Raw genomic sequence first — 25,608 nt, 5'->3', positions numbered from 1 at the left:
AAACATAAGATATATTTCAAATTTTGTTTTGCATCTTTAATAGAAAAAATAGAACATTACTAAAAAAAATGGACAATTTTAATTTTAATTTACGATACTTAAATCATAGGAGAAGACTTAAAAATACTATTACTCTCAATTTTTTCATTTACTCTGCGGATAATTAAATTCTTACTCATATAATTCTCTATCTCAAAATTTTTGGTTTATATAATATGCATTATTTTTATTTTTTGTAGTGCCTAAATTTTTCATATTTCTTCATACCAACTATGCATATGAGGAGGTTGAACACAACATTTATTATATCGAAACGTGTGAATAATAAAATATAAAATTATTAATAAGTGAATAATAAAATTTATATAATAATTTTAATTTTAAAATTATGATATTTAAAAATATTCGTGCAACGCACGGGTACGAATATTAGTAATAATAATAAGAATGGTGGACAAACTTAGATCTTTTCATTTGGTAGGATGACAAATTTGATTATTATTTTTTTTCTGAACTTTGTCAAAACAACTATTATTTGATAGTAGAAGAGTTTCATGCCACTTGTTTCTTATCTTTACCATAAGGTTTTAATGAGAAACTTCACACCAACAAAACTACAAGAGGAAATATACATATATATAAATAGAAATTTTTGAAGTTAGTGGGGGAATGTATTTTGTACAAAATTCCAAATAAAAAACTTGTAGTACTTTAAATAGAACATGGTACTATGATCAAGTGGAACTTCAAAAAGTTTTTGGGTCTTATAGCTAATTATTAGATACCTAGAAATAGTTTTTTTTTTCTTTGGATTAATAATTATAAACTTTCTGCTGAATAAAGAATGACAGAGTTGGCACCTAAAGCTTCTAAGAAGCGATGAGTTCGTGTTAGTACGGGGCTAATATATATTACTTTTTAATCTCAATTTATCTGTTATAAATAAAATTTGAAGAGTTAATTAAATTGTTTATATAATTTTTTTAGATATTTAAATTGTTAATTATTGTAATTTATTGGTTTTTTAATATAATTTTTAAGTAATGTATGTTACTCCTTCCTTTCGAATTTATGTGACCTTAAGAAAGTTTTGAAAGTCAATTAAATTTTTATATGTCTTTTAAATATTTTATGTTATCAAATTTTTAAATATATAACAGATTAATAAATAAATTAAAATGAAAAGTATAATTTTTTCAAAAATATCATTGATTAGAAGCAGATATATCGACGGACAACTGTCTGCTTCTAGCCGTTTCTATATAATAGCAATAATCCACTAAGTTACAAAAAAATAAAAAATATGATAGATATTGACAGAATTAAGAACCTTAACATTATTAGTGCATTACATTAAATTTAGTTAGGATATAAAAAATAAAAAAAAGACCCTCAGCTTCTCATAATATGTACTCCCTCCGTTTCAAAACATATTTTCGTATTTTTCACTTACATACCTCTTAATAAAATATTAATTAAGAAGGATGTTTAACTATTACTTTATTACTATTTATGTTTTAAGAGGTTTTTTTTAGAGCAGCTTTCAAGTATAACAAACATAAATATCATATTTGTATGTTATAACTATAGTTTGCATAATTGCGCTCCATATCAAATTTGCTATGGAGCTTTTGATTTGTCTAATTCACTAGATACATCCAATTTTATACAAATTGTTCAGTTTTGTATAAATTCATTTATACATTGTAATTTGTATAATAAGATTTGTATTTGTATAATTATAAGTGTATAGGACAGTGTATAGGATGAAAATATATGTATTTGTATTTGTATTTGTATATGCACTTTCCTCTTGCTTTATACAAACACAAACGCATTTTATACATTTTATATCGAAATGTATAAAATGCGTAATTGTATATCGAAAATGACTAATTGTATACCGAATCAAATGGCAAAAAATGGAATGTTTGCTGCGAATTACAAATAAAATAAATTATGGCTATAACATTTAATTTGAATTAGTAGTTTGTTATTTCATACAATTTTCCCTTTTTTTTGTTCTATTTATGTGTTATAATTGACGCATTTATAGTCTTCAAAAATAATTACTACCACGAAAAAAAGGTATTTTGAAATATATACATTTTAATAAAAACGACAAGTATTTTGAGATAAATCGGGACAGGAGTATAATTTTATATTTCTCCAACTTTATTTTGCGCGTGAACAAATTCATTATACATTTCATCAAAACCAAAACTTTTTCCTATTTAAATATTTATCCCTTTTTGATTATATTATTAGCTTCTTAAAATATTTAAGTTAACAATAGCCACTAAAAATATTCTGCCCAATTACGCGCTTGCTTCGTATAGCCGATCCCAAAAAAGTTATGAAATTAAAAAATATTTATACAATCAAATCCTCTGTTTAATTAATATATTGCATTATATTGATTGGTGACCTAGAATAAACGATACGTAATTATGTACAACAGATTACGTTACATTCCTAGTGTGAAAAATCAGTGTATATAAAATTTGATAGTGTAAAATTTCTCTATATTTTTTATTAGCGCATATAATAATAATTTATTATTTGAATATTTTTAGAAGGGAAGAAAATAATAATGCAAAAAGTAATAGCCCTGGCCTCCAAATGATCAACTACCAAGCTGGCCAAAGATGGTTGGTGGGGATCAAGAATAGGGATTGGACGCGGTGCAACATCGAGTTTATCCGAATCTAATTATTTTTTGATATAAAAAATAAATTTATGTATAAAAAAAAGTTAGAATTATAATAAATAGTATGTAAGTCTTAAATATAGTGAATTCAATACTAGCTAGAAACCGTGATAATTGAATAAATTAATCGAGTTTAAATTTCGAATACCGTCTCTTCATATATATGAATCATATCCCCATCAAATCATACATAAATATCAGTATAATGTTATCTCAGATCTTCTTTTTGATCTTCTATAATTTCTTGGGGTCCTTCTTTATTTTATTCATCACTTTTTTTTTGGGTTTTAGGGTTTGGCCACTTATGGGTATAGAGCAAAGTTGGAAGAATGATGAATTGATGTGGTACTTTCTCTTCTCTTTTTTGGGGCTTTTCCATCCGGTATTTGGTATCCGTATTAGAGTTTGATTATTTTGGATTTGCGTTGTATAGGGCCCCACTTGGGGGAAAGAGCTCCCTACCAAAAAGTTTTCCATACACAAGACTCGAACTCAAGCCTTCTGGTTAAGGAAGGAGCAGTCTCATCCACTACGTCCTACGGTGATGTGGTACTATCTCATTCCAAAGCCATCAGTATTATTTTGTACTGTTTAATAAAACCTAATAAGAAAGGCCAAAACCCTAGCTAGCTCTCGAATCCTGTCATGAAAAGAAGAGAAAGCTCCATAAAACCAAGCTCATGCACATGCACCCACCTCTTTTTAGTTCTTTCCAATGAATTTGCACTTGAGAGGGACAAGTGGTGGGGGTCATGAAATAGGTGCGTCGATTCAGAATTTCGGAAAGATAGATGAAATACTATACGAATATGTGAGTTCAAAATTTTAAAAATTTTATACGTTACTTTTGAAACTCATTGCAATTTAATTTGAAATTGTAGGTTCACAAATTGTTTTTGTTGAAATTTTAGTGATTTCTAACATGTATATGTATAGTTCATGTTGAAATAATGAAATTAATTAAACTCATAGACTGTTTGTTACATCATACACGGCTACTTATAAAGATACTTGATTTGATTATATGAAATTATACAAATTACAAAAATTAGAATGGAGATTTCAACGCGTCACAATAGATTTCGAGTTTCAAGTTCTGAGAAGATAAAACCCCTCGACAAAAGAGCATTTTCTCTTAAATGAATCTCGACAAGTGAGGCTTGCTCAAGTGGAAGATTTGAGTCACGTTGATTTTTTTGAATATCATGGTTCTTCAATTTAATTCTTGTTTTTTTATTTATTTGGTGTTATTGGACTAGATTGATGATTGTTTCATGTGTTGGCGTTTGGAGGCTTTATTTCAAATTTGAAATCATTTGAAGTAGCGTTATAATGTGGCTTAATCGAAATTGAAATTACAAATACAAAGAATATCAGGTTGAACAACACAAATATAAATCATGTCAATCCAATTGGATTTGAATAACATAACAAGATAGGTCAAATGAAGATAACACAAAGTTATATTAATCTAACAAAATTTGGTGAACAATTGAAAACACGCATAAAATCATGTCATTTCATAGAATTTTTGTGAGTTGTCCTACAAATTTGTCATGACCTACCAAACTTAAAAATATTTTAGTCTAAACATTTTCATTAAACTTGAAAAGGCCATTAATACATAAAAATCCATACAAAAATATCCCTTTTATGCAAATCACCTACAAACTCTACTTGCGCATTTTTCAAATATGTTCTGAAACCTGAGTTTTCTTCGATTGAAGGTATATTAAAAATAATATTTTTATCTTTTAAAAATAGAAATAAGATTTATATACAATTCATCTAACTTTTCAAATTTCACTTCACTGACGAAACTATACTGAGTATGTTATTATTATATTATATCCACAAACTCTACTTGTCAAAGCTAACCATCTCCAATCCACCTCTATTTTACTCTCCATTCTCTATATTTGGAGAGTAAAATAGAGAATGGGCACTCCAACCGACCTCTATATCACTCTCTATTCTTCATATTTAGAGAGGTGAATAGTAGTTCTATTCACACTCTCTATTTCACTTTTTGATTATTTTATTGTTATTTATATTACTTCTAATTAACATATTATTTTACATTTAATGTCATTAATTATATATCTAATAGTCACAATTATTTTTAAATGTAATACAATATTTTTAAAAATATATTATTTAATATATACTACTTTCATCCCGAATTAATAGTATTTTATTTTTTTCTAATTTTCATCAATAATATAATTTTATTTTATTATTAATTATCACTAAAAAGAATACACAAATTAAAATGATAAGATGAAAATTTTAGTTTGAAAATACAATACATAATATGATGATTTAAATACAAGATAATAATACAATACATAACACAATAATTTAAATATAAGATAAAATACAATACATAATATAATAATTAATTCGCGATAAAACAAGAATCATGCCGAAAAGATGTTGAACGTGCATTCGGAGTTTTGCAATTATTGCAAGACCGTCACGTTTTTGGAGAAAGGAAGTGCTACATGATATAATGACTACATGTATTATACTGCACAACATGATAATTGAGGATGAACGTGATCCTAATGCACTAATTCAAGATGTCGTAGAGGCTCCAACTCCAACGGAATAAATGGTGGTAGATGAAAATCTCCGATTTGAACAATTTTTAGCTAGACATAAAAAAAATTAAGGACAAAAATGCTCATTTTGAACTCCTTAATGCATTAATAGAGCATTTATGGGTAATGGGAACAACATAATAATTTCAAAAATTGAGTATTTATGTAATTGTATTTCACGTTTATTTGAATTTGTCCATTAATTTGTATTTTATATAATACTTTCTTGCAGTTTATGTTATTTAAAAATTTAGAATAAAATATAATTTTATATTAAATAAAAAATTTGAAAAAATATAATTTTATATCACATGAAAATTATATAAAGTAATTATTGGGCAAAAATAAAGGATTTATATTATGAAATAAGAAAAAGAAAAATGAAATATAAATAATAATATAATATTGAGGAGAGAGAAAAAGATTCATTTTTAAAGAGTAAAATAGAGAATATGATTGGAGTTAATTGTCTGAAAAAATATAAAACTTTATATTTGGAGAGTAAAATAGGATATAGGGTTGGAGATCAGGAGATGCCCAAGAAAGATTTTTGGTATTTGTTTAAAGCAAATGTTAGGGAAGTAGAATGGATAGAGAAATAAAGTGGGGTCAATATACTTGGCAATCAAGGTGGTGTTAGCCATGGGTTTTCAGCTGGCAAGTATGGGCATATTTGTGGCTAAAAACTCAAGTTATTACTACCCTAGGGTAGCCCTAGGATGGGGTCCAATATAAAATATACTTTATTATCAATTATTTGTTATAACATGTTAAAATAAAATGGATAATATATAAATTATTTATACGGTCAGAATTTAAGTTGATAAAGAGAAGTCTTGAAATAACGATAAAGTATTTTATGGTTTATAAGTTATGAGTTTAATTCAAACAATGAAATCAGTCATTGATGCAATATAAAATAGAATTAAATCGAACTAGCTACCTCTAAAATAAGGCATGCAATGTAAGATATACAATATTATCGGTAATTTGTTATAACAAGATAAAATAATTTGATAATATATAAATTATTTATACCGTACTATCAGAATTTAAGTTGATGGAGAGGAGTTTTGGAGCAGCGATAAAGTCTCATGCAATTTATAAGTTATGAATTTGAGTGATGAAATCATCCATCGATAACGTTCCTTTGAGATATGACTCTTCCTTGGATTTTGCATGAACTTGTCATATTTCGCGCATCGAGCTATCTTTTTTACGAAATAAGCTAATCCAACTTAGAAATGATCTCCTATAGGCCCCAACTTATACATATTTGCTATGTCCAAGTCAGCTTTCTAGCTTGACCTTCTAAAGACTTTTTCATTATTAATTCTTGAATATATATAAAAGTGGAGTATAGTGTACTTCTAATATTTTAGTATATGATACAAAAATAGTTTATTGAATTAATATTAATTTTGAAATAAAATAATAGTTGTCAGAGTTTAGCTTATGATTTGAGAAGGACCCCATTTGAAAAGGCATTAACTTCCCACCTTCTATCAAATGCCCCTTTCATATATCTCACTACCAAAACTTCTATTTAAACACCTTCCACCCTCTCTTTACTACATTCAAATCAAACTACTTCAATTCTTCTCTTCTCTTTCTTTACTACATTCACAACTTCAAATACACATTCACTTATTGATCTTGTTGCTACGATCCACTGAGATTCAGTTCTTTACTATATCGTGTTCAAGTACTCATCCACCATCATTGTTCAATCAAATTTTGAATAAAAAAATACGTCCGTGTTCTGCTTTCAGAGTCAGCACTCAACATTTTCACTAGAAAAAAAAACCAAATTCCTCCTATTTCAAGTCATCAAACACTATCATTGCTCGATTAAAATCCAGAATAGCAGAAATAGGTTCGTGTGCTGCTTCCAAAGTCGATCGTCGAATTTTCACAAGAAAATACCACTTCAAAAACAAACTTAAACCAACTTCCTCTTCTTTCAAGTCTTCACACCACTACCATTGCTCAATTAAAATTCAGAGTAGCAGAAATAGGTTTGTGTTCTGCTTTCAAAGTCAGACATCGATTTTTTCCACTAGTCAAAACCATTTCAACAACAAACTCAAACAACCTTCCTCTTCTTTCAAGTCTTCATACACTACAATTACAAAAACACGCTCGTGTTCTACTTTCAAAGTCTGTCGTTGAATTATGGTTAGCTTCAATGGTCAAGATTTGTTTCTAGTAGATGTGTATGGGTAAATGGTCCTGTTATTGTAGGTGCAGGGCCATCAGGACTTGCTGTTGGTGCTTGTTTAAAAGAACAAGGTATCCCTTTTGTAATCTTGGAAAAATCAGATTGTATTGCATCTCTATGGCAAAAAAAAACTTACAATAGATTAAAGCTACACCTCCCTAAACAATTTTGTCAATTACCCAAATTTCCATTCCCACAACACTATCCTGAGTACCCTACAAAGAAACAATTCATTGATTATCTTGAATCATATGCTAGAAAATTTGACATCAATCCAATGTTTAATGAGTGTGTTCAATTTGCAAAATATGACCAAATTTGTAAATTGTGGAGGGTGAAAACTATTTCACCAAATGGCTTAGAAGTTGAGTATATTTGTCAATGGCTTGTTGTGGCTACAGGGGAAAATGCTGAAAAAGTTGTGCCTAATATTGAAGGATTAGAAGAATTTGGAGGTGAAGTTATTCATGCTTGTGATTATAAGTCTGGTGAGAAGTTTAGTGGGAAGAAAGTTCTTGTTGTTGGTTGTGGGAATTCTGGCATGGAAGTTTCTCTTGATCTTTGCAATCATAATGCTCAACCATCATTGGTTTGTCGTAGCTCGGTAAGTTATACACACTGACAGTAGTATTAGTATTTTGGGTTAGTAATTCCACTTAATATGGACGATTTATCTCTAGTTATCTTTCAAGTGACTTGATAATGTAAAAGTCCTTTTATACAGTATCTTTTATAACTGATAAAGTACAAGAATTTGCACACTATCAGGTCATACAAAAGATAGTAGTCATAAAAAGTGAGATTAGTTACCTAAAGGACGAGACAGATAACCTATTACAACATGTTAAAATATGTTAAATCCTTTTTGTATTTTCTTATAACAAACAATAAAGTTTGGATTCTAATGGAATTTGTTCTTTTATTTTCTTCTTCAGGTTCATGTATTGCCAAGAGAAATTTTTGGGAAATCAATATTTGAATTGGCTATGTTTATGATGAAATGGTTACCATTGTGGCTAGTTGACAAAATTTTACTAATTTTGACATGGTTCATTCTTGGTAACATTGAGAAATATGGACTCAAAAGGCCAAAAATTGGTCCTTTGGAACTCAAGAATACACAAGGGAAAACTCCTGTTTTGGACATTGGTGCATTGGAAAAAATTAGATCAAGAAAAATCAATGTTGTCCCTGGAATCAAGAGGTTTTCATGTGGCACTGTTGAACTTGTCAATGGTGAAAAACTCGAAATTGATTCTGTTGTTCTTGCTACTGGTTATTGCAGCAATGTCCCTTTTTGGCTAAAGGTGAGAAAATGTTCTATTTTTCTCAATTTTTTTGGATCTTTCTTTTTTATTTAGGCTTAGTACCTCAATTAACATGTTCGTTCTCAAACAGACACCTTCACTTGGTCAAAACACGTATTTTCATAAATTAAAAAGACCAAGTTAAACAGTGTGTGTTTGAGAATTTGTGAAGTTAAGCGGTCATCACTAGAAAATCGTGCAAGTACGAATGTCAAATTGAAAAATATTGAAACTTTTGGATGCTCCTTTTTATTTATGTTTAGGTTTAGTACTTGCACAAACTTCTAGTGTTGAACAGTTAACTTGATGGATTCTCAAACAGACACCTTAGCTAGGTCTAAACACATCGTCAATAAGACCAAGTTATAGTGTTTGTTTGAAAATCAGTCAAGTTAAGGGTTCGGTACTAGAAAGTCGTGTAAGTACATGTGTCAAATTGACTTTGAACTTTTTATGAATGATTCTTGAATAGTTGACTAATATTATTTTGTAATTTTTTTTTATATAGGAAAGTGAATTCTTTTCCAAAAATGGATTCCCAAAAGCACCATTTCCAAATAGTTGGAAAGGAAAATCTGGGCTATATGCAGTTGGTTTCACAAGGAGAGGGCTATCAGGTGCTTCTGCTGATGCTATCCAAATTGCACAAGATATTACCAAAGCTTACAATGAAGATATTATGCAAAAGAAGCAAAAAATCTCAACCTTGTGATTTAATTGAATCATATAGAGATTAATTTTGTGAAAAAATAGGTAGCATAGATAGATTAGCCCTCTCCAAAAGCCCAAGTTTTGGTATAGTTTGGGAGTTTTTGAATTATATGTTGTCAGATCCTCCAAAAGAAAAAAGGTTAGGTGGAAAGTACTTGCACAAGTTGTCAGGTCCTCCAAAAAAGAAAACAAGTTCTTTTTTGGGGACGCGGTGTTTGGGTTGAGTTTCCCGAGCATGATGAGGTGGTCTAGTTTTTTTAATTTTCCCTTTTTACCCCTTTTTGAACTTTGACTTTAGTGTTCACTTGCGTTGATATTTTTGTACATATTTGTACAATTACTACTGATTATTAATCAAAGTGACAAAGATATTTCTTTATTGTTCAAAGTAGCCTTGGTATGATTTGATTGTTCTGAATTTCATGTTTATCTTTAACTAATTTTGGTCTAATGATATAGAGGAGTGTAGCGCGTGATATGTGGATTTGACTGCACGTCATAGGTCTAAACTTTAACGTCACAAATAACTTTTTTGTATTTAAATGAAAAAGAGTAGAAGGGCGGATCCATCACGTTTCATAATATATCTCATTGGCTCTCATGAATTTTTCGATTATATTGATTTTTTGTTAAAAGTTGTACAATTGCTAGTTGATTAATCAAAGTGACAAAGATATTAGTTATTGTTCAAAGTAGCATTTGATTGTTCTAAATTTCATATTTATCCTTACTTATTAGCACTGTCCCTAAAACTTTGGTCTAATGATAGGAGTACACCTGATGTATGAATTATGCACACGTCGTACGTCTGAATGCTACCACAAATAAAATTTTGATATTTAAGTGAAAAAAATAAAAGTGGTGGCAATTATCACGCCTAGTTACAAAATACCTTGGGAATTTCTCAAATTATCAAAAAGAAATTAAATTAGCAATGATGTAGACCACAAAGATTGGGAGATACACTAGATAAGTCTCAAATATAAAAAATAAAAAAAATGAAAAAATTTATTCACAAGTCATATTGGTGAAGCTTTGAATGAAATTCAGAAAAACTTGAATGAAGAAAATGACTCTTCAATTTGCTCACTTTATATGCATAATTTTCAATGCAATAAATAGAATATGATTTGTATTACAAAAGGAATGTCCTATTTCAAGTTCTTTTCAATTAGTCATACTCAGTACAGTTATGAAGTTTTTGGATAGCAACTAGTCATCATTTCAACACCCTTTGTACACATATATGCATTTACAAAAGAAGATTTTGTTGGATACCTTAGAAGGTGAATTCAGAATTTAAATCGGTTAGTGAAATAACACGAATACATTATTCAATTGTTTGAGATAATTATAAGTGTGAACTTAATAAAGTATAATATTTTAAATATTTTTTAATGCATACATAGTTCAAGTAGAAAGAAAAAAGTATGTCGCTGCACATAATGATCAATATCGGCCCCATATCATGATTATGAAGTGTTACGATAATCATATTTTTTAATTACATCGTCAATGGATAAGAGTTATGTGTTTTTTGAAAATTACTTTTAAGTATGGATCATGGTATATCCAAAATGATATGACGAAATTATGACAAGAACTTAATTATAAAGGAATAGTTGATCAGAATCAGTTTGAAAAGAAAGGAGTGAATTCATCAAATTTATCGAATTTTCTTGAATTGTACCTATAGTCAAAATAGTTATGAACGAAGCAAAGGTATTGTTGTATCATATTGTCATATTATTAGACAATGGCACGAAAAATAAATATATAGTTATTAAATGACACGATCGTGTTTTCTAAAATTACTTCCGTATGCATCATGGCATATACAAAATGATATGACAAAATCGTGAAAAGAACATATATGAAGTTAGTTGATTAGAGTTACTTCAAAAGAAAAGAGTAAACAACTCATCAAATTTCTCTAATTTTCCTAAATTGTACCTATAGACGAAATAGTTGACCCAAGAACAATGATGTCGTTGTATCATATTGTCGTATTATCAGACAATGGGTGCAAAACATATATATATATATATATATATATATATAATATATATATATATATATTATTATTTTTTTAAATGACACGATAATATTTTTTACATCATCAATAGACAAAACTTAGTACACTATTTTTTTTTTCTAAAACTATTTCTGTATGCATCATATGGCATAATGATATGACAAAATTGTGAAAAGAACTTATAAGAAGTGAGTTGATCAGAGTTACTTTAAAAAGAAAAGAATTAACTCATCAAATTTCTCCAATTTTCTTGAATCGTACCTATAGTTGAAATAGTTGTGTCATATTTTTGTATTATTAGACAGTGGCACGGGAAATATATATTAATAGATAGATATTTAATGGTATGATCATATTTTCTATATAGTCGATAGATAAAGCTTAGTATACTTCTTTCATTTTCTAAATTACTTCTATATGCATCAAGGCATATCCAAAATGATATGAAAAAATTGTGAAAAGAACCTATAAAGGGATAGTTGATTAGAGTTACTTCGAAAATAAAACAAGTAAATTTATCGAACTTCTTCAACTTTTTTTGAATTGTACCTACAGTCAAAGTCATTGTATCATATTGCCATATTATTAGACAATGATACAAAAAATACTCATTTTTTTCCTTTGTAAAATTACTTTCGTATGGATCATGGCATATCCAAAATAATGTGATAAAATCATGAAAAGAACTTATATGGAGATAGTTGATCAGAATTACTTTGAAAAGAAAAGAGTAAGCTCATTGAATTTCTCCAACTTTAATTTCTTGAATTGTTCCTATAGTCAAAGTCGTTGTATGATATTGTTGTATAATTAGACAATGGCATGGAAAATACATATATAGTTATTAACTGACACGATCGTATTTTCTACATCATCAATAGATAAAACATAGTATTCTTTTTTTCTTTCTAAAATAACTTTTGTATGGATCATGGCATATCCAAAATGATATGATAAAATCATGAAAATAACTTACAGAGGGATAGTTGATTAGCATTACTTCGAAAAGAAAAGAGTAAGCTCATCGAATTTCTCCAACTTTCTCGAATTGTACCTATAGTCAAAGTCGTATAATATTGTTCGTATATAGTTATTAAATGACACGGTGATGTTATCTACATCATCAATAGATAAAACTTAATATACTTTTTTTTCTTTTCCCTTAAAATTACTTTTGTATGGATCATGCCATATCAAAAAGAATAGACAAAATCATGAAAATAACTTATAAAGGGATAGTTGATTAAAATTACTCGAAAATAAAAATGTAAGCTCACCAAATTTCTCAAGTTGTACCTATAATAATCAAAGTCATTGTCACGCCCTGAGCCTACATCCTGGACGTAGCTAGCACTTGAGAACCATTGCTGGCCCCAAGCGAACCCTTGGTCTGGCTTACTTACTCAGCGGAAAACTTAGACATAAGAAAGAGAATCCAAATACAAGATAACTCAACATGTCTCAAACTGAACTCATAATGTTTTAAAAATAAACATTTAACTTAGCCAAAATGGCAACTCAATTCTGAACATAAGCCAATAACAAAATGATGACGAATGAACTAACATCTAACTGACTATCTATGAAGCCTCTAAAACAACTAAGATGGATGTCGGGACAGGCCCACGACATCCTAATGAACTAAAATGATAACGTAATGAAAAAGGGGAATCCTCCGGAAGCAAGGAGGCTCACCAACAACTCTGAAGCTCAACTGGATCAACGATGCGCTGGATGCTGATCATGGTTACCTGCGTCTGCATCATAATAAGATGCAGGCCAACTGGCATCAGTACATTGAATGTACGAGTATGCGACTTGGAATGCTAAACACAACATAGGCTTAAAAAGAATCTAAAAGGAACTGAAGAACTTACCTGGCTCAACTCAGTTCAACATAACTAAACTCATTTCAATATAAAGCAGTTTAAAAACAAGTGCAATATAAAGAAAAATTGTTTAAAACATGATGTCAACTCTGTTTGTATGCAAATATACATATAACTCTGAGATGTATGTAAAAATACAAGTAAACTGATGTATATAAGAATATAAAATACTATTGTGGAAATTTCTCTAACCGACAACCATCACTTAAGAGCTATAGTGATGATACAACACTTTACCTCACGCTGCCAAGGACCATCATAAACCTTGCCGGGGGTATAGGACCTAACTCACTAAGTGGATCCACTAGTCTATGCTACAAAGCACTAAGGGTTCATCTAAAAAGTATGACCCTTTTCTACCTATGATGACTACATGGTTTTATAAGGGCTGTGGGTTCCTTGAACGCTCCCCCATATCGGTGCTCAATACTACTCCCAAAATATGATACTAGCTCTTTATGTTTAAAAACATACTTCTTTTTGTGGTTTGAGATAATTGCTCAAAAACTTAGCTCAAAGGCTATCTTGGAAATCAAGGTTTCCTCTCTTTGCTTTATTGTGAAAACATTTACTCTTTAACTGAAAACTAGCCCAAAGGCTCTTCACTGAAAAACTAGCTCAAAAGCTCTTTTGGAAATCTTAGTTTCCGTTCTTATTTAAATGTGAAAACATTTTAAACTCTTTTGGGAATACATAGTCCCCATATACTTTTGAAGAAATGAACTTCAACTTTACTCTTTACTCAACTCAAACTCAAGTCTTAAAACAAAGTTAAAACATTTGTAAAAGACTTTTGGAAAACTTTATGAACTTCTCTTGACTTTTCTTGACTTGACTCTTAACTTCTCTTGACTTTGATCTTAACCACTCTTGACTTGACTCTTAACTGGTCCTTGAATTGGATTATGGATTTAAGGATTGTGATATGTGATTGGAAAGATCTCATGATGTTTAGGAATGATTTTAGATAGCTAAACATGAGAAAAGACCGAAAAAATCAATATTTTAGGGTAGATCCGCGACGCTGAGGGGTATTTAATTTTTGGTTTCAAAAATGACTTTTTGAGGAAAAAAGGTCCGTGACGGTTCCGCGACGCGAAACGAATTTTCCCAATTTTGGGGACTAGCTCTGCGACGCGCCACCACTACCAGATTTCGTCCGATGAAAGTTCTTCTTCGTTTTTCAGCTCTAAACCCTCTAAACTCCATAGGTTCTTTTCCCAAACACTTAGAATTGATTATATGTTCAAAGTACATCAGATTCTACTCGAAAACACGACTAAAAACGTGAATCAATCTCAAGAAACTCCAATCAACACAACCCACAAGAATTCAAACGAAATTTATCAAGAACTCAAGGATTTACTTTCAAATCTAATAACTTCGCTGAAATTTAATCATGATTGGCGCGTGGGTGAACTAATTCAACGCTATGTGATCTCACATACCTTGTAGGAATCACCCCCGACGAAATCCACAAGCTAAACTCGACGAACTTGACGATTTCTTTGCTCCTCCTTCTCTTTTCTCCTCTTCTTTCCTCTTCTCTAAAACCATAACTCTTTTCCAAAAGCGTAAAACTGACCAAGTTTAGTTTAGACCCTTAATTAATTCACTAAAACGAATTTAATTAATTGGATAAGGAAAAGACTGAAATACCCTTCAAAAATCCGAATTGAACATTTCCTTATTTGAACAACCCAACTTCCAAAGGGCATAACTCACTCATATGAATTCATAATCGCGTAAACTCAATGGCGTTGGAAATATTATTCCAAGAGCTTTCCAACCATATCTGGAAGTACGTCTAACTCATCCTGAGTTAGGAGTTATGGCCGTTTGAAGTTGACCAAAAACTCACTTTTCCTAATTTAAACAAATTTCCATATTTTTTATTAGAGAAAATACATAAATTCCCTCCTGAACTTGTCTGCACAACTTACTTTAGCACTTTAACTATACGGGTGTTTGTTTACCCCCCTAATTTAATTTGAAGTGAATTTAATTACCCCTTAAAGGGTGACGTGGCAAAATTTGTATCACCAACTTTCTATAAGCGCGTGAGACAGAAAAAAAACTGACAAATGTCATCTTTTTATTGGATGACATATTTAATAACTTATTTTACTAATTTTTAAACATTTTAGTTTTCAATTAACTTCTCTTTTCTGTAGTTTTTTTTTTTTTTTTTGCGTCTTCTTCTTCCTTTGTTTTTCTCAAGGCTCTTTCTCTTTCTTATTCTTTTCATTCAGTGTAAACATTTACTCATTTACTCCCAACTGTAACTTTTTCCACATTTTTTTCTTCTTCTTTTTTTTTCTAGATTTTAATCGTTTCTTTTTTTCTGTTTTTCTTTGACAAAAATTTTTGGTGTTTGATTCATTGATACCATTTTCGACATCAAAAAAGATTATTAGATCTATGAGTTTAAAGAGTTATCAAAAAAAGACCCGATTTTCACTAAAAAAAATTCAAAGATATTGTTGGCAAAAAATTGATTGTGGAGATTTCGTCCAATTCATTGATAAATTAACATTTTTATGTAAATAATTTTTTTAATTTTCGAGGAAGGTGGTATGATGTAACTAAAAACTGAACTGGAATTGCAATTGAAATTTGAATTATAATTTGTAGATTGAGGGGTAAAATCATCGATGGGTTTAGTTTTTGGCTCAATTTTAGACATAATCATGGTGGGTGTAGGAGTTGTTGGTTTAGTGTGGAAATTGATGTCTACAAATGGAATGTTGAAACCTATTTTCTTACGAAAAGAAAGCAAATTGGAAAAGTTTTTTTTATTTGTTACATAAAGAGAAAATTATATATAATGGAAGAAGAAAAATTGAAGAAAATTTCACTGTAAAAAGAAGAGTTGTTGTTGAGAAGGTGACAGACATTGGGGAAGACAATTAGTGATGAAAAAAAAATTATTATGGAGATTTAAGTAATTAATTAGAAATTTAGTTAATATACACGTGGACGAATAAAAATGTGTGTGACTACAACACCGAGCCTTCAACTGGGCTAGTAATGGGAGGGTTGAAAAAAAACACTTAAAAGATGTTAAGGGGGGTATTTAAACACCTGTATAGTTAAAGTGCTAAAGTAAGTTATGCGTACAAGTTTAGGGGGGATTTTATGTCTTTTCCCTTTTTATTATTTCCAAAAATAACTATTTTCAGTTCTTAGCTCCTTTCTAGCTATTTCAAATTGCGAGATGTTACAGTCATTGTATAATATTATCATATTATTAGACAATGACATTATATATATATATATATATATATATATATATATATATATATATATATAATCATGTTTATTACATCATCAATAGATAAAATTCAGTTTACTTTTTTTTGGATCATGTCTTATCCAAAATGATAGACAAAATCATGAAAAGAATACTTCGAAAAGAAAAAGGTAAGCTTATCGAATTTCTTCAACTTTCTCGAATTGTACCTATAGTAGAAATAGTTATGACAAAGAGAGTGGCATGCCAATGAAGCAACCAAGATAAAGACCATTGAAGAAGAAATCAATTTGTTCTTAGCTAAGAATAATTGAAAGTGGTCCTAAAATATTGATTGGAAAACCAACTTGCCAAATATATGAAAAATTATATTAAACATGCATTTGAAAATAGATGGATAGGGTTTCTTCATGAAGCTGATGGTCTAACACATTTCTATACTACACTATTTTTTTAATTATTTTTTGTTATAAACTTCACAATCTCATTTACTAAATTTTGACTTTTAATTAATATTATAATAATACTAAAAATAATAATAGATTCAACTCTTATTCTTGACTCACATGTACCGACTCTTCCCTTCTTTGGGAACTCTTTTGACCGTTCATAGTTGAAATTAATTAGTTTGATTAAGTCGAATTTGCATTGAATAGTCTTAGAGCCCTTATGGTCCATTAGGAAGAAGCGGAATTCGAAAAGATGATAAAAGAGAGTTGAGCATCTACATTTATGAGATGAAAAAGACCACTACGCGAGTCTGAGAAGAAATGAATAGATTCATGGTTTCTCCTACATTAGATGATTGGAAAAGCGAAATCAAGTTCATTAAGGGGACATTAAACGCTCCCTAATAAAAAGTTTTTCATTTTTGGAGCTCGAACACCATGATCTCAAATTGAGGGATCGGTAGAGGGATGCCAATGATACCAAGAAGTAGTTCATTTCAAGAGAATAAAATGTTATCCTTTTACTAATGGAGGAGGAATCTCAACTACGATATCCTTAGTTGTTAAATTTGAAAACATTTTACAATTGAATCTTCTCTTTATATCACATCAAAAAACAACACCCTCAATTGAATCTTATCTTTATTAGTATAGTACTCTCTCTGTCCTAATTTATGTGGCATATTTTGAATTTCCAGAGTCAAACAATCTAATTTTAATTGTGAATTCAGTCATAGAATCTATAAATTTTCTAAAATAACCTTTACATATTTAAAAATTACATAAAAAATAACATAAGTCCCAAATATTGATAATTCAAATTATTTTTAAAAAAAAATTGAGTATTTCGAATCAAGAAATCTTCTCGACTTAGATAACAAAAAAGGAAAAAAAGTTGTGGCGTCGCCCGGACTTGAACCGGAGACCTTCAGTGTGTTAGACTGACGTGATAACCAACTACACCACGACACCAACTTGTTAATATTTTTGACGCTTTTGTACTTATAATATACAGTCTTGAAATTACATGGAGGTGACTTTTAGAACAATGAATTTTGTAACACAAATATATGATTTGAGTCAAAGCTACTGAGTTGAACTCGTAAGAGAATCAATACTAATTACACGGGATGTGACTTTAATAATCAACTGAAATTGCAACAATAAGTTGCTAGTTCAGTAGTAACTTGAGCGCTGCGCTATTGAGTCACTTACGGATTCAACTCAGTAGCTTTTGCTCAAATTATATATTTGTTTTTAAAGTTACTTAATATGTATACTTTTTTTTAGATATAATACCTACATACCCCTCTAAACTTGACGTGTTTTATTTAGATCCCTCTTAAATTATTAGTAGTTTTAATTATCTTCCTACTACGCTTTTGTATCCATAAATTTAAAATCCTAGCTCCGCATATATATATCCAGGGGCGGCTTAACGTACTTAGAGGCCTAAAGAGAAATTTCAATTAAAGGCCTAAAATCTTTTAGCTAGCAATTATTATATAACTTGTTAACATTATTCTATAAGTAATAAGTTGACAAAACAACTTATAAGCTTTTTTTTTTTTTTTTGATTTAAAAACACATAAAATAAGTCAATCTAAATAGGTTTGTAATTCACTTTATCCAAAACATGATTTTTACTATTTCTTCATATTTTTTATAGAGCTCTAACTTACCTATAGTATAAAAGGAGTCTAGAAAATTACAGTGCGAGAGTTAGTGAAGAGAATGTAAGGAGACAAAACAATTTTTTCTTGATTTCTTCTATTTATTGAGGTGAAGGTGAATAAAATAATATATATATATTTTTTAAGAAAAATATATTTATCTTAGATAATTATCTTTTTCTTTAAAAAAAATTAATACATAATTTATTGTGGTAAAAATTAGAGGCCCCCTAAAATTGGGGGCCTAAGGCATATGCCTAATTTTTATAAGCATTGAGCCGGCACTGTATATATCATTGATCCTGAAATTACCACCGATAATTGACATAGCTTCTTCATTTCCATTTTTTTTATTGCTTTAGACAATATTTTTTTTTCTTGAATTGAGGATCTATAGAAACAACTCATTTATCTCCAAAGTAAAAGTAAATATGCGTAAACTCTATCCTTCCAAATCTCACTCGGTAGGATTATACTAAATATATAATTATTATTATTTTTTGTGTAGTTGTGTTTGTATATTCGTATTGCCTTAAAAACATACTATTATTTAAGTAGCAAGTATAAATTTTTTTTTGGAAAAACATCACACATAGAAATAATTATCAATTTATTAGATTACCAAAGAGTGAAAACAATTCTACCATGGATTCATATAATTATATTTAAAAAATCGTATGTATACATAATATGAATCGAAAATAATAAATTTAGTTAAAATTACAGAATCTATTCTAAATCCATCTTCAGATACATAAAGAAAACACCAAAAAACAACCCACATGATTCTCTCAATTCAAGATCGATCGATTGTAATATACTTTGGATTTTGTTTGATTTTAAAAGTTGTTTGCTTCTTCTTTGTTTTTAAGGTAAGACATCACTTACCAACATTGACAGATCAACACATGGGCTGGTAAAAAATTGCCACTTTCTTGTTCAGCTTCCTCATTTGTGGCAATTATTTAGCGCGTTAATATAATTATCGCTATATTATATTCAACTATAACAATATAATATAAATTTTTATAATCATTACTCTGTATATAAATATCGTTAAATACTTAAATAACTCTAAATGTATATAATGTTATTAACTCAATTATCACTACAAAAAATTGGATTATCCAAAAAGATGCTTCAAGCATCCTCCTTATATGCACTACACTCAAAATGATCTTTAGTGACAATTAATTAACGACACTAGTTTAATTGTTGTTAAATATGTATCTGTAGAGGCAATTAACACTTTTCGTAAATTAGATGTTCCTAAAAGCTGTTTTTATAGTAGTATTAGCTAAAACATCTGCCACCCTATTTTGCTCTCTTAACACGTGCTTGAATACTGGAGCCCCCAACTTCTGCATCAATACTTACATTCAAAAATGATGTTATTATAAAATAGGTGATCATTCACAAGCATAAAAATAGCATGTGTTGAGTCTGTATGATATTTGCCTAGTATCATTTACAAGCACAAGTAATTAAACACTTAAACTTGAATAAAGTTGAATAAGTAGACACGCATCTTACATAATATAATACAAATCAGTTCGAGTAAATCTCACGTAAATGACTACGTAGGACATGTGTAACTCCTCAAGGCCCAAAGGAGGTGAAGGAAAGATTAGACCAATTAAGATGTACAAAGAGAGCTCAAATCCATTTGAGTCCTTTCTTTTGTAGAAGAAAAAAGAAAGAAACTTGAAATATGTTGTTTCAGTATATAACTTTTACTCATCTTCCCAAGTTTTTAATTTATCTCTATTTAATTTTGATTATTTTCGAAAACTATTTATGTGAATGAATTATAAACAAGAATTGGGTCATTCTAGATGGGTTTTTGGGATTAGATTTGTGAAGTTTGAAGCTTTTGTATATCAATGTATCTCCAGCCTTATTTATTTATGTATATTGATAAATAAAAAGTTGTATGTGATATACATTGTTTACAGTCAAAAACAATGTGCCAAAAATGGAGCTTTCTGATGACCTGTGATTTGTTTTATACTGGTGTATATCTTCTCTGTATAATAATATAAGTGTATATATGTGTATTTTACGTATAGCATGTATATCTGTGTATATCCATAAAAATATTTGTGAGGTATATGATAAAATATTATGAGTGGCTAAAAATTTTTGTTCTGGGGCTGTAGTTACGGATAATTGTTGAACATTGATTGTTTTGAATTAATGTTGGTTATCGCTTAAATTACTTTTATATTATTGTTTAATTAGTATTTCCCGATTGGACACCATTGTGATAAACATATTGTCTATTCTTGAACTCAAGAGACGTAGAGGTATAGATAGACCAGAGAATATAAAGAGCTCGATCTCTCTTGCATATCACTTGTTCAAATTCGTGTTCAGAATTAACACCCGGACGAACACCGAACTTGGTTGCTAAATAAGATGAAAATTCTCGCCAATTGTGTCTGTCTATCCCCGCTCAACGATGTAGTTAGACAGTCAATTGGAGTAGGCGATTAGAGGCCGAGAGATCATGATCATAAAATTAACCCTGTAAATCAGTAATTTGATAACCTTAGTTAATTCATCACATAAGATGCAATACGTGAAACTCTATACATGCTGCAACCCTGAAATTGTTCCTTTAATGGTTTAAATCACTGAAAATCAAAATTGTCCTAGTTAGTTACTTTAATAATTAAATTGTTCACATTAGTAGTAAACAAAAATCACCATCTCTTCAAAACACATTCTTTAAATTGTGGAAATAATAGTGTTAATATAAATTGATCGTAAGTCTCTTGGGTTCGACAACTCGATTCTAAAAGGAACTATATTACTTGTGCGATCACGTACACTTACATGTGCAATAGGGAACAACAAATCATCTATATTTTCCCATGCACCTCCAATTCTTATTAGTCTTCTATTTCCACGCTAAGTGTTGCTATTGCTCATGTCTATGTTAGTTCCCTTATTGTTTAATGGAAAAGATCTAGACAAATTTATTTTGTTTCCCTTTTTCCATCTTTTTTTTGTACCAAGAATTTTTTACAAATTTTTACATACTATATTTGTATTAATATCTTTAATGTAAATGATATACTAGTATATAATTGCTCAATAATAAAATTATATTCATTGTGCGATCGAATACATCGAAAAAATATCTATTTTGTATATTGGTCCAAAAGTTGACTAGCCACCCAAATTTTGATTCCCTTTATTGTGTTGATGACCCATTTTATCCACTCCTTTGCTTATGATCCAAGTTCATATATATGAGTGGTTCATCAATATGTTGTTAAATCAAATTCATCATTGCAATTGTAGTGTTTGATAACTGAAAAACTGAACCCTATTCATTCTTATGATTGATCCATAATAACATTATCTTCAGTAATATACGATAACGATAACATATTTAGTATAGCCTCAGATATTTGAATGTAGAGACTAGAGAGAATAGAGTGTATGCATATCTTATATAGAAATGTTGTTTTCGATAGATACTTGACTTAAAGGAAAAAACAATCCAAAATAATTTTTAAATTCTTTTTTTAAAAAAATAGTCACGATAATACATAAAACAACAAATAATAATAAAACAATAAATTAGTCGTGTGTAAGTATTTCATAGAAACAATATTTTATATTAGTTTAAACCAATTGCAACATAAATTATTTATTTTCATTTATCACACGTTTAATATGCACAACTAGGTGGAGTTGGTTAAAAAAAAGTTACATGATTTAAAACTTTACACTATATAATATAATTTAAGTATATTCTATAGTTGAAAAGCTATTATTTTAGTGTTTAGACTTTAGCATATTGATTTTATGACAATCATAAGAAGTGAAAGCACTGTCACTCGTGTTCATTTTTTGGTAAGTTATTCATAAATTTGACTTCACGTTGAAAAATTTACTTTGAAATTAAAATGTTCTTTCACTAAAAAATAATTTACACAAATTAAACGTATTACTTCTAATTAATCGAAATCCTTTATGATAGTCAATCATTTGTGCTTATTTTCTTGATCTCTTAATCTAAAATCACGATGTAAAGTAGAACTTTAAAATATACTAATTTTCTTTATTAGAAATGACTTTATATTTCTGACTCAAATTCGATATCGCTAATTAATGATAAATTGTCATTTGTGCTCATTGATGCTTAAGCCAAACTCTTTTGGAGACAAACACCAACTAATTTGCCAACCTGTAAAGATCAACCTAATTAATTCTGTAATAATTATTACTCCAAAATTAATTTATATAGTGGGGACACAACATGATGAAACAAAAATGACAATTGACAACTTTATTGGTTTCTTTTATTCCCCCATGTTATACTAAAGGCAGCCTATACTAAATATGTTGTACAAATTAGTGAAGAAAATATTCTTTTTATTCCAAGAATAATGTTCAAAGTTCAAGTTATGATAGTGATCAATAGGGAATGCACATAGTAATAATACATAGATACTAATCATTAAATATTCTTTTATGGATGTTTTAATTAGTAGCTTAGTGTGAAAGATGACTAAAAAAGTTCGAAACGGAGTTGTATGAGGCACAAGTAAGTCTCACATATAATTTTCTGAAAAGGAAATAATTATATCTATTGAAGTTTTGATCAAATACAAAATTTCATTTTAGGGTCATTCATAACTTTATCATTATTTATGGAAAAGAACTTCGAGACAAATAAAGATCAAAGTTATATTGGTTATTACTTTATACTAATAATATGATTTTATAATAGGGAAAATTGTATATAATAGCAAACTATTAATTCAAATTAAATGTTATAAATATAGTTTGATTTAATTGTACCCCATAGCAAACTATTGCTATTTAACCTCTTTCCTGGTGAATCTCGCTCGCCACTCTCGTTCTCTCCCTCGCCTCTCTCGTTTTTTATACAAAGGCAAGTGTATAAAGTGCGTTTGTGTTTGTATAAAGCGAGAGAAAATTATATATATACATATATTTTCGTTCCCCTCTCTCCCCTCTTCCAGATCTCGCTCGCCACTCTCTCAGATCTCGCTCTCTCACTCGTCTCTCTCACTTTATACAAAAACCGCAAATTGTATAAAATGCGTTTGTGTTTGTATAAACGAGATAAAATTGTATATATACATATATTTTCGCTCCTCTCTCTCCCCTCTCCTAGATCTCGCTTGCCACTCTCCCAGATCTTGCTCTCTCACTTCCCTCTCTCACTTTATACAAAAACGCAAATGTATAAAATGCGTGAAAATTGTATATATACATATATTTTTGTTCTCCTCTCTCCCCTCTCCCAGATCTCACTCGCCACTCTCCCAGATCTCGCTCGCTCACTCGTCTCTCTCACTTTATACAATTGATCTTTTTGTATATGTATACCAAAGCAGATTATACAACTGCTTTCTTTTGTATATGTATAGCGAAATATACATATTTATGTTTGCTATGGAGCGCAATTATGCAAAGTTTGCTATAGCATACAAATATGAATTTTGTGTTTGCTATATGTGAAAGTTGCTCTTTATAATATCAGTTATTCCGTTGATTCTTCTTCAAATAAGAACTAACGATTGTAAATTTCACTGATTATATATTTAGTTGCAGTAATTCCTTTTATGAATTACTTCTTTTGACGTCAAGATGCCTATGAAATCAACTAGTTTATGTTTGACTATTCGAAGCTCATGTAAAGACATCTAAAACATGATTCATCTTTTTGAGTACTACTTAAAGCTCATGTAGAGACACCTAAGACAAAATTCATCATTTTAATTACTCAAAGCTCATGTAGATACACTTATAGCAGAATTCATCATTTTGACTACTCGAAACTCATATAGAAACACCTAAGGTAAAATTCATCATCTTGACATGATTTACTTTGAGATATAAAAATAAAATATGAAAGGTACAATTAAAAATATTTAAAACATATTTTGGACATTCTTTTACTATATAATAATTTTATAAAAGTTGGTTATTTGACATTGTCGGCAAAATAGATTTTTTCCTATTAAGAGACAAATTGATACACAATTTGTTAATTAGTAGTTGTTGGTAGAACAATTAATCAGTGTGTTGCAGTTGGACAGTTGCTTTCATATTTGATATGTGTACTCAATTCAAGCTCCCAAACTATGGTCCTATAAATATTATAATTAAATTATCTCTTCTTATGTACTATTTTCTTCGTTCTATTTTATATGACACTTTTTAAATTTTGAGATTCAAACATGTGTATCTTTAATCGTAAGTTTTTTATAGATCTTTTAAACATTTTGAATTATCAATTATCGTGACTTATAGTACTTTTTACATAGTTTACAGATATATAAATTTCATTTTAAAAAACTGAAAATTCCATGCACAAATTTTCGATCAAACTTAAATTGTTTGACTCTCAAAAAACGAAAAGTACCACAGAAATTGAGACAAAGGGAGTGATTATGTAAAAGAAAATTATATGATTAAATTATTTAAAAGACAATAAGTAATTTTGTTTAATGATATTAATTTGTAAGAAAATAATTTTTGTATCTGTTTATAATTGATATGATTCACCGATTCATAGGCTAATATAGAATATGATTTGCGAGTTCATCTGAATTCAATAATTTTAGTTGAGACTTTATGTATGTAGGAAAAGATATTTACTATAAGATACATGATTTAAAGTCTAGTAAATTAAATAGTTATTGAATTCACTTATAATAGAGTTTATTTATGATAAGCGATGCAAAATGATCTGATATATATCTTCAAA

The 25,608-nt window shown here is 29.2% G+C and overlaps 1 protein-coding gene and 1 non-coding gene across 2 annotated transcripts; one reads left to right on the top strand and one right to left on the bottom strand.

The window, feature by feature from the left end:
• Positions 1–7,488: 7,488 nt before the first annotated feature.
• Positions 7,489–9,939, top strand: LOC125812894 (probable indole-3-pyruvate monooxygenase YUCCA8). Its single transcript, XM_049492360.1, is given in 4 exon segments — positions 7,489–7,516; positions 7,519–8,138; positions 8,470–8,841; positions 9,350–9,939. Coding segments are annotated over 4 exon segments (1,224 nt in total). The 3' UTR covers positions 9,554–9,939.
• An 8,137-nt stretch (positions 9,940–18,076) lies between these two features.
• Positions 18,077–18,150, bottom strand: TRNAV-AAC (transfer RNA valine (anticodon AAC)). The gene has a single exon. It is a non-coding gene; the product is annotated as a tRNA-Val (tRNA).
• Positions 18,151–25,608: the final 7,458 nt, after the last annotated feature.

Source organism: Solanum verrucosum, unplaced genomic scaffold, assembly GCF_900185275.1.
Source record: "Solanum verrucosum unplaced genomic scaffold, falcon-dt-bn FXZP01000144.1, whole genome shotgun sequence".
NCBI lineage: Eukaryota > Viridiplantae > Streptophyta > Magnoliopsida > Solanales > Solanaceae > Solanum > Solanum verrucosum.
Note: the sequence above shows the minus strand (reverse complement) of the source record. Positions and strands in the feature narration are given on the sequence as shown.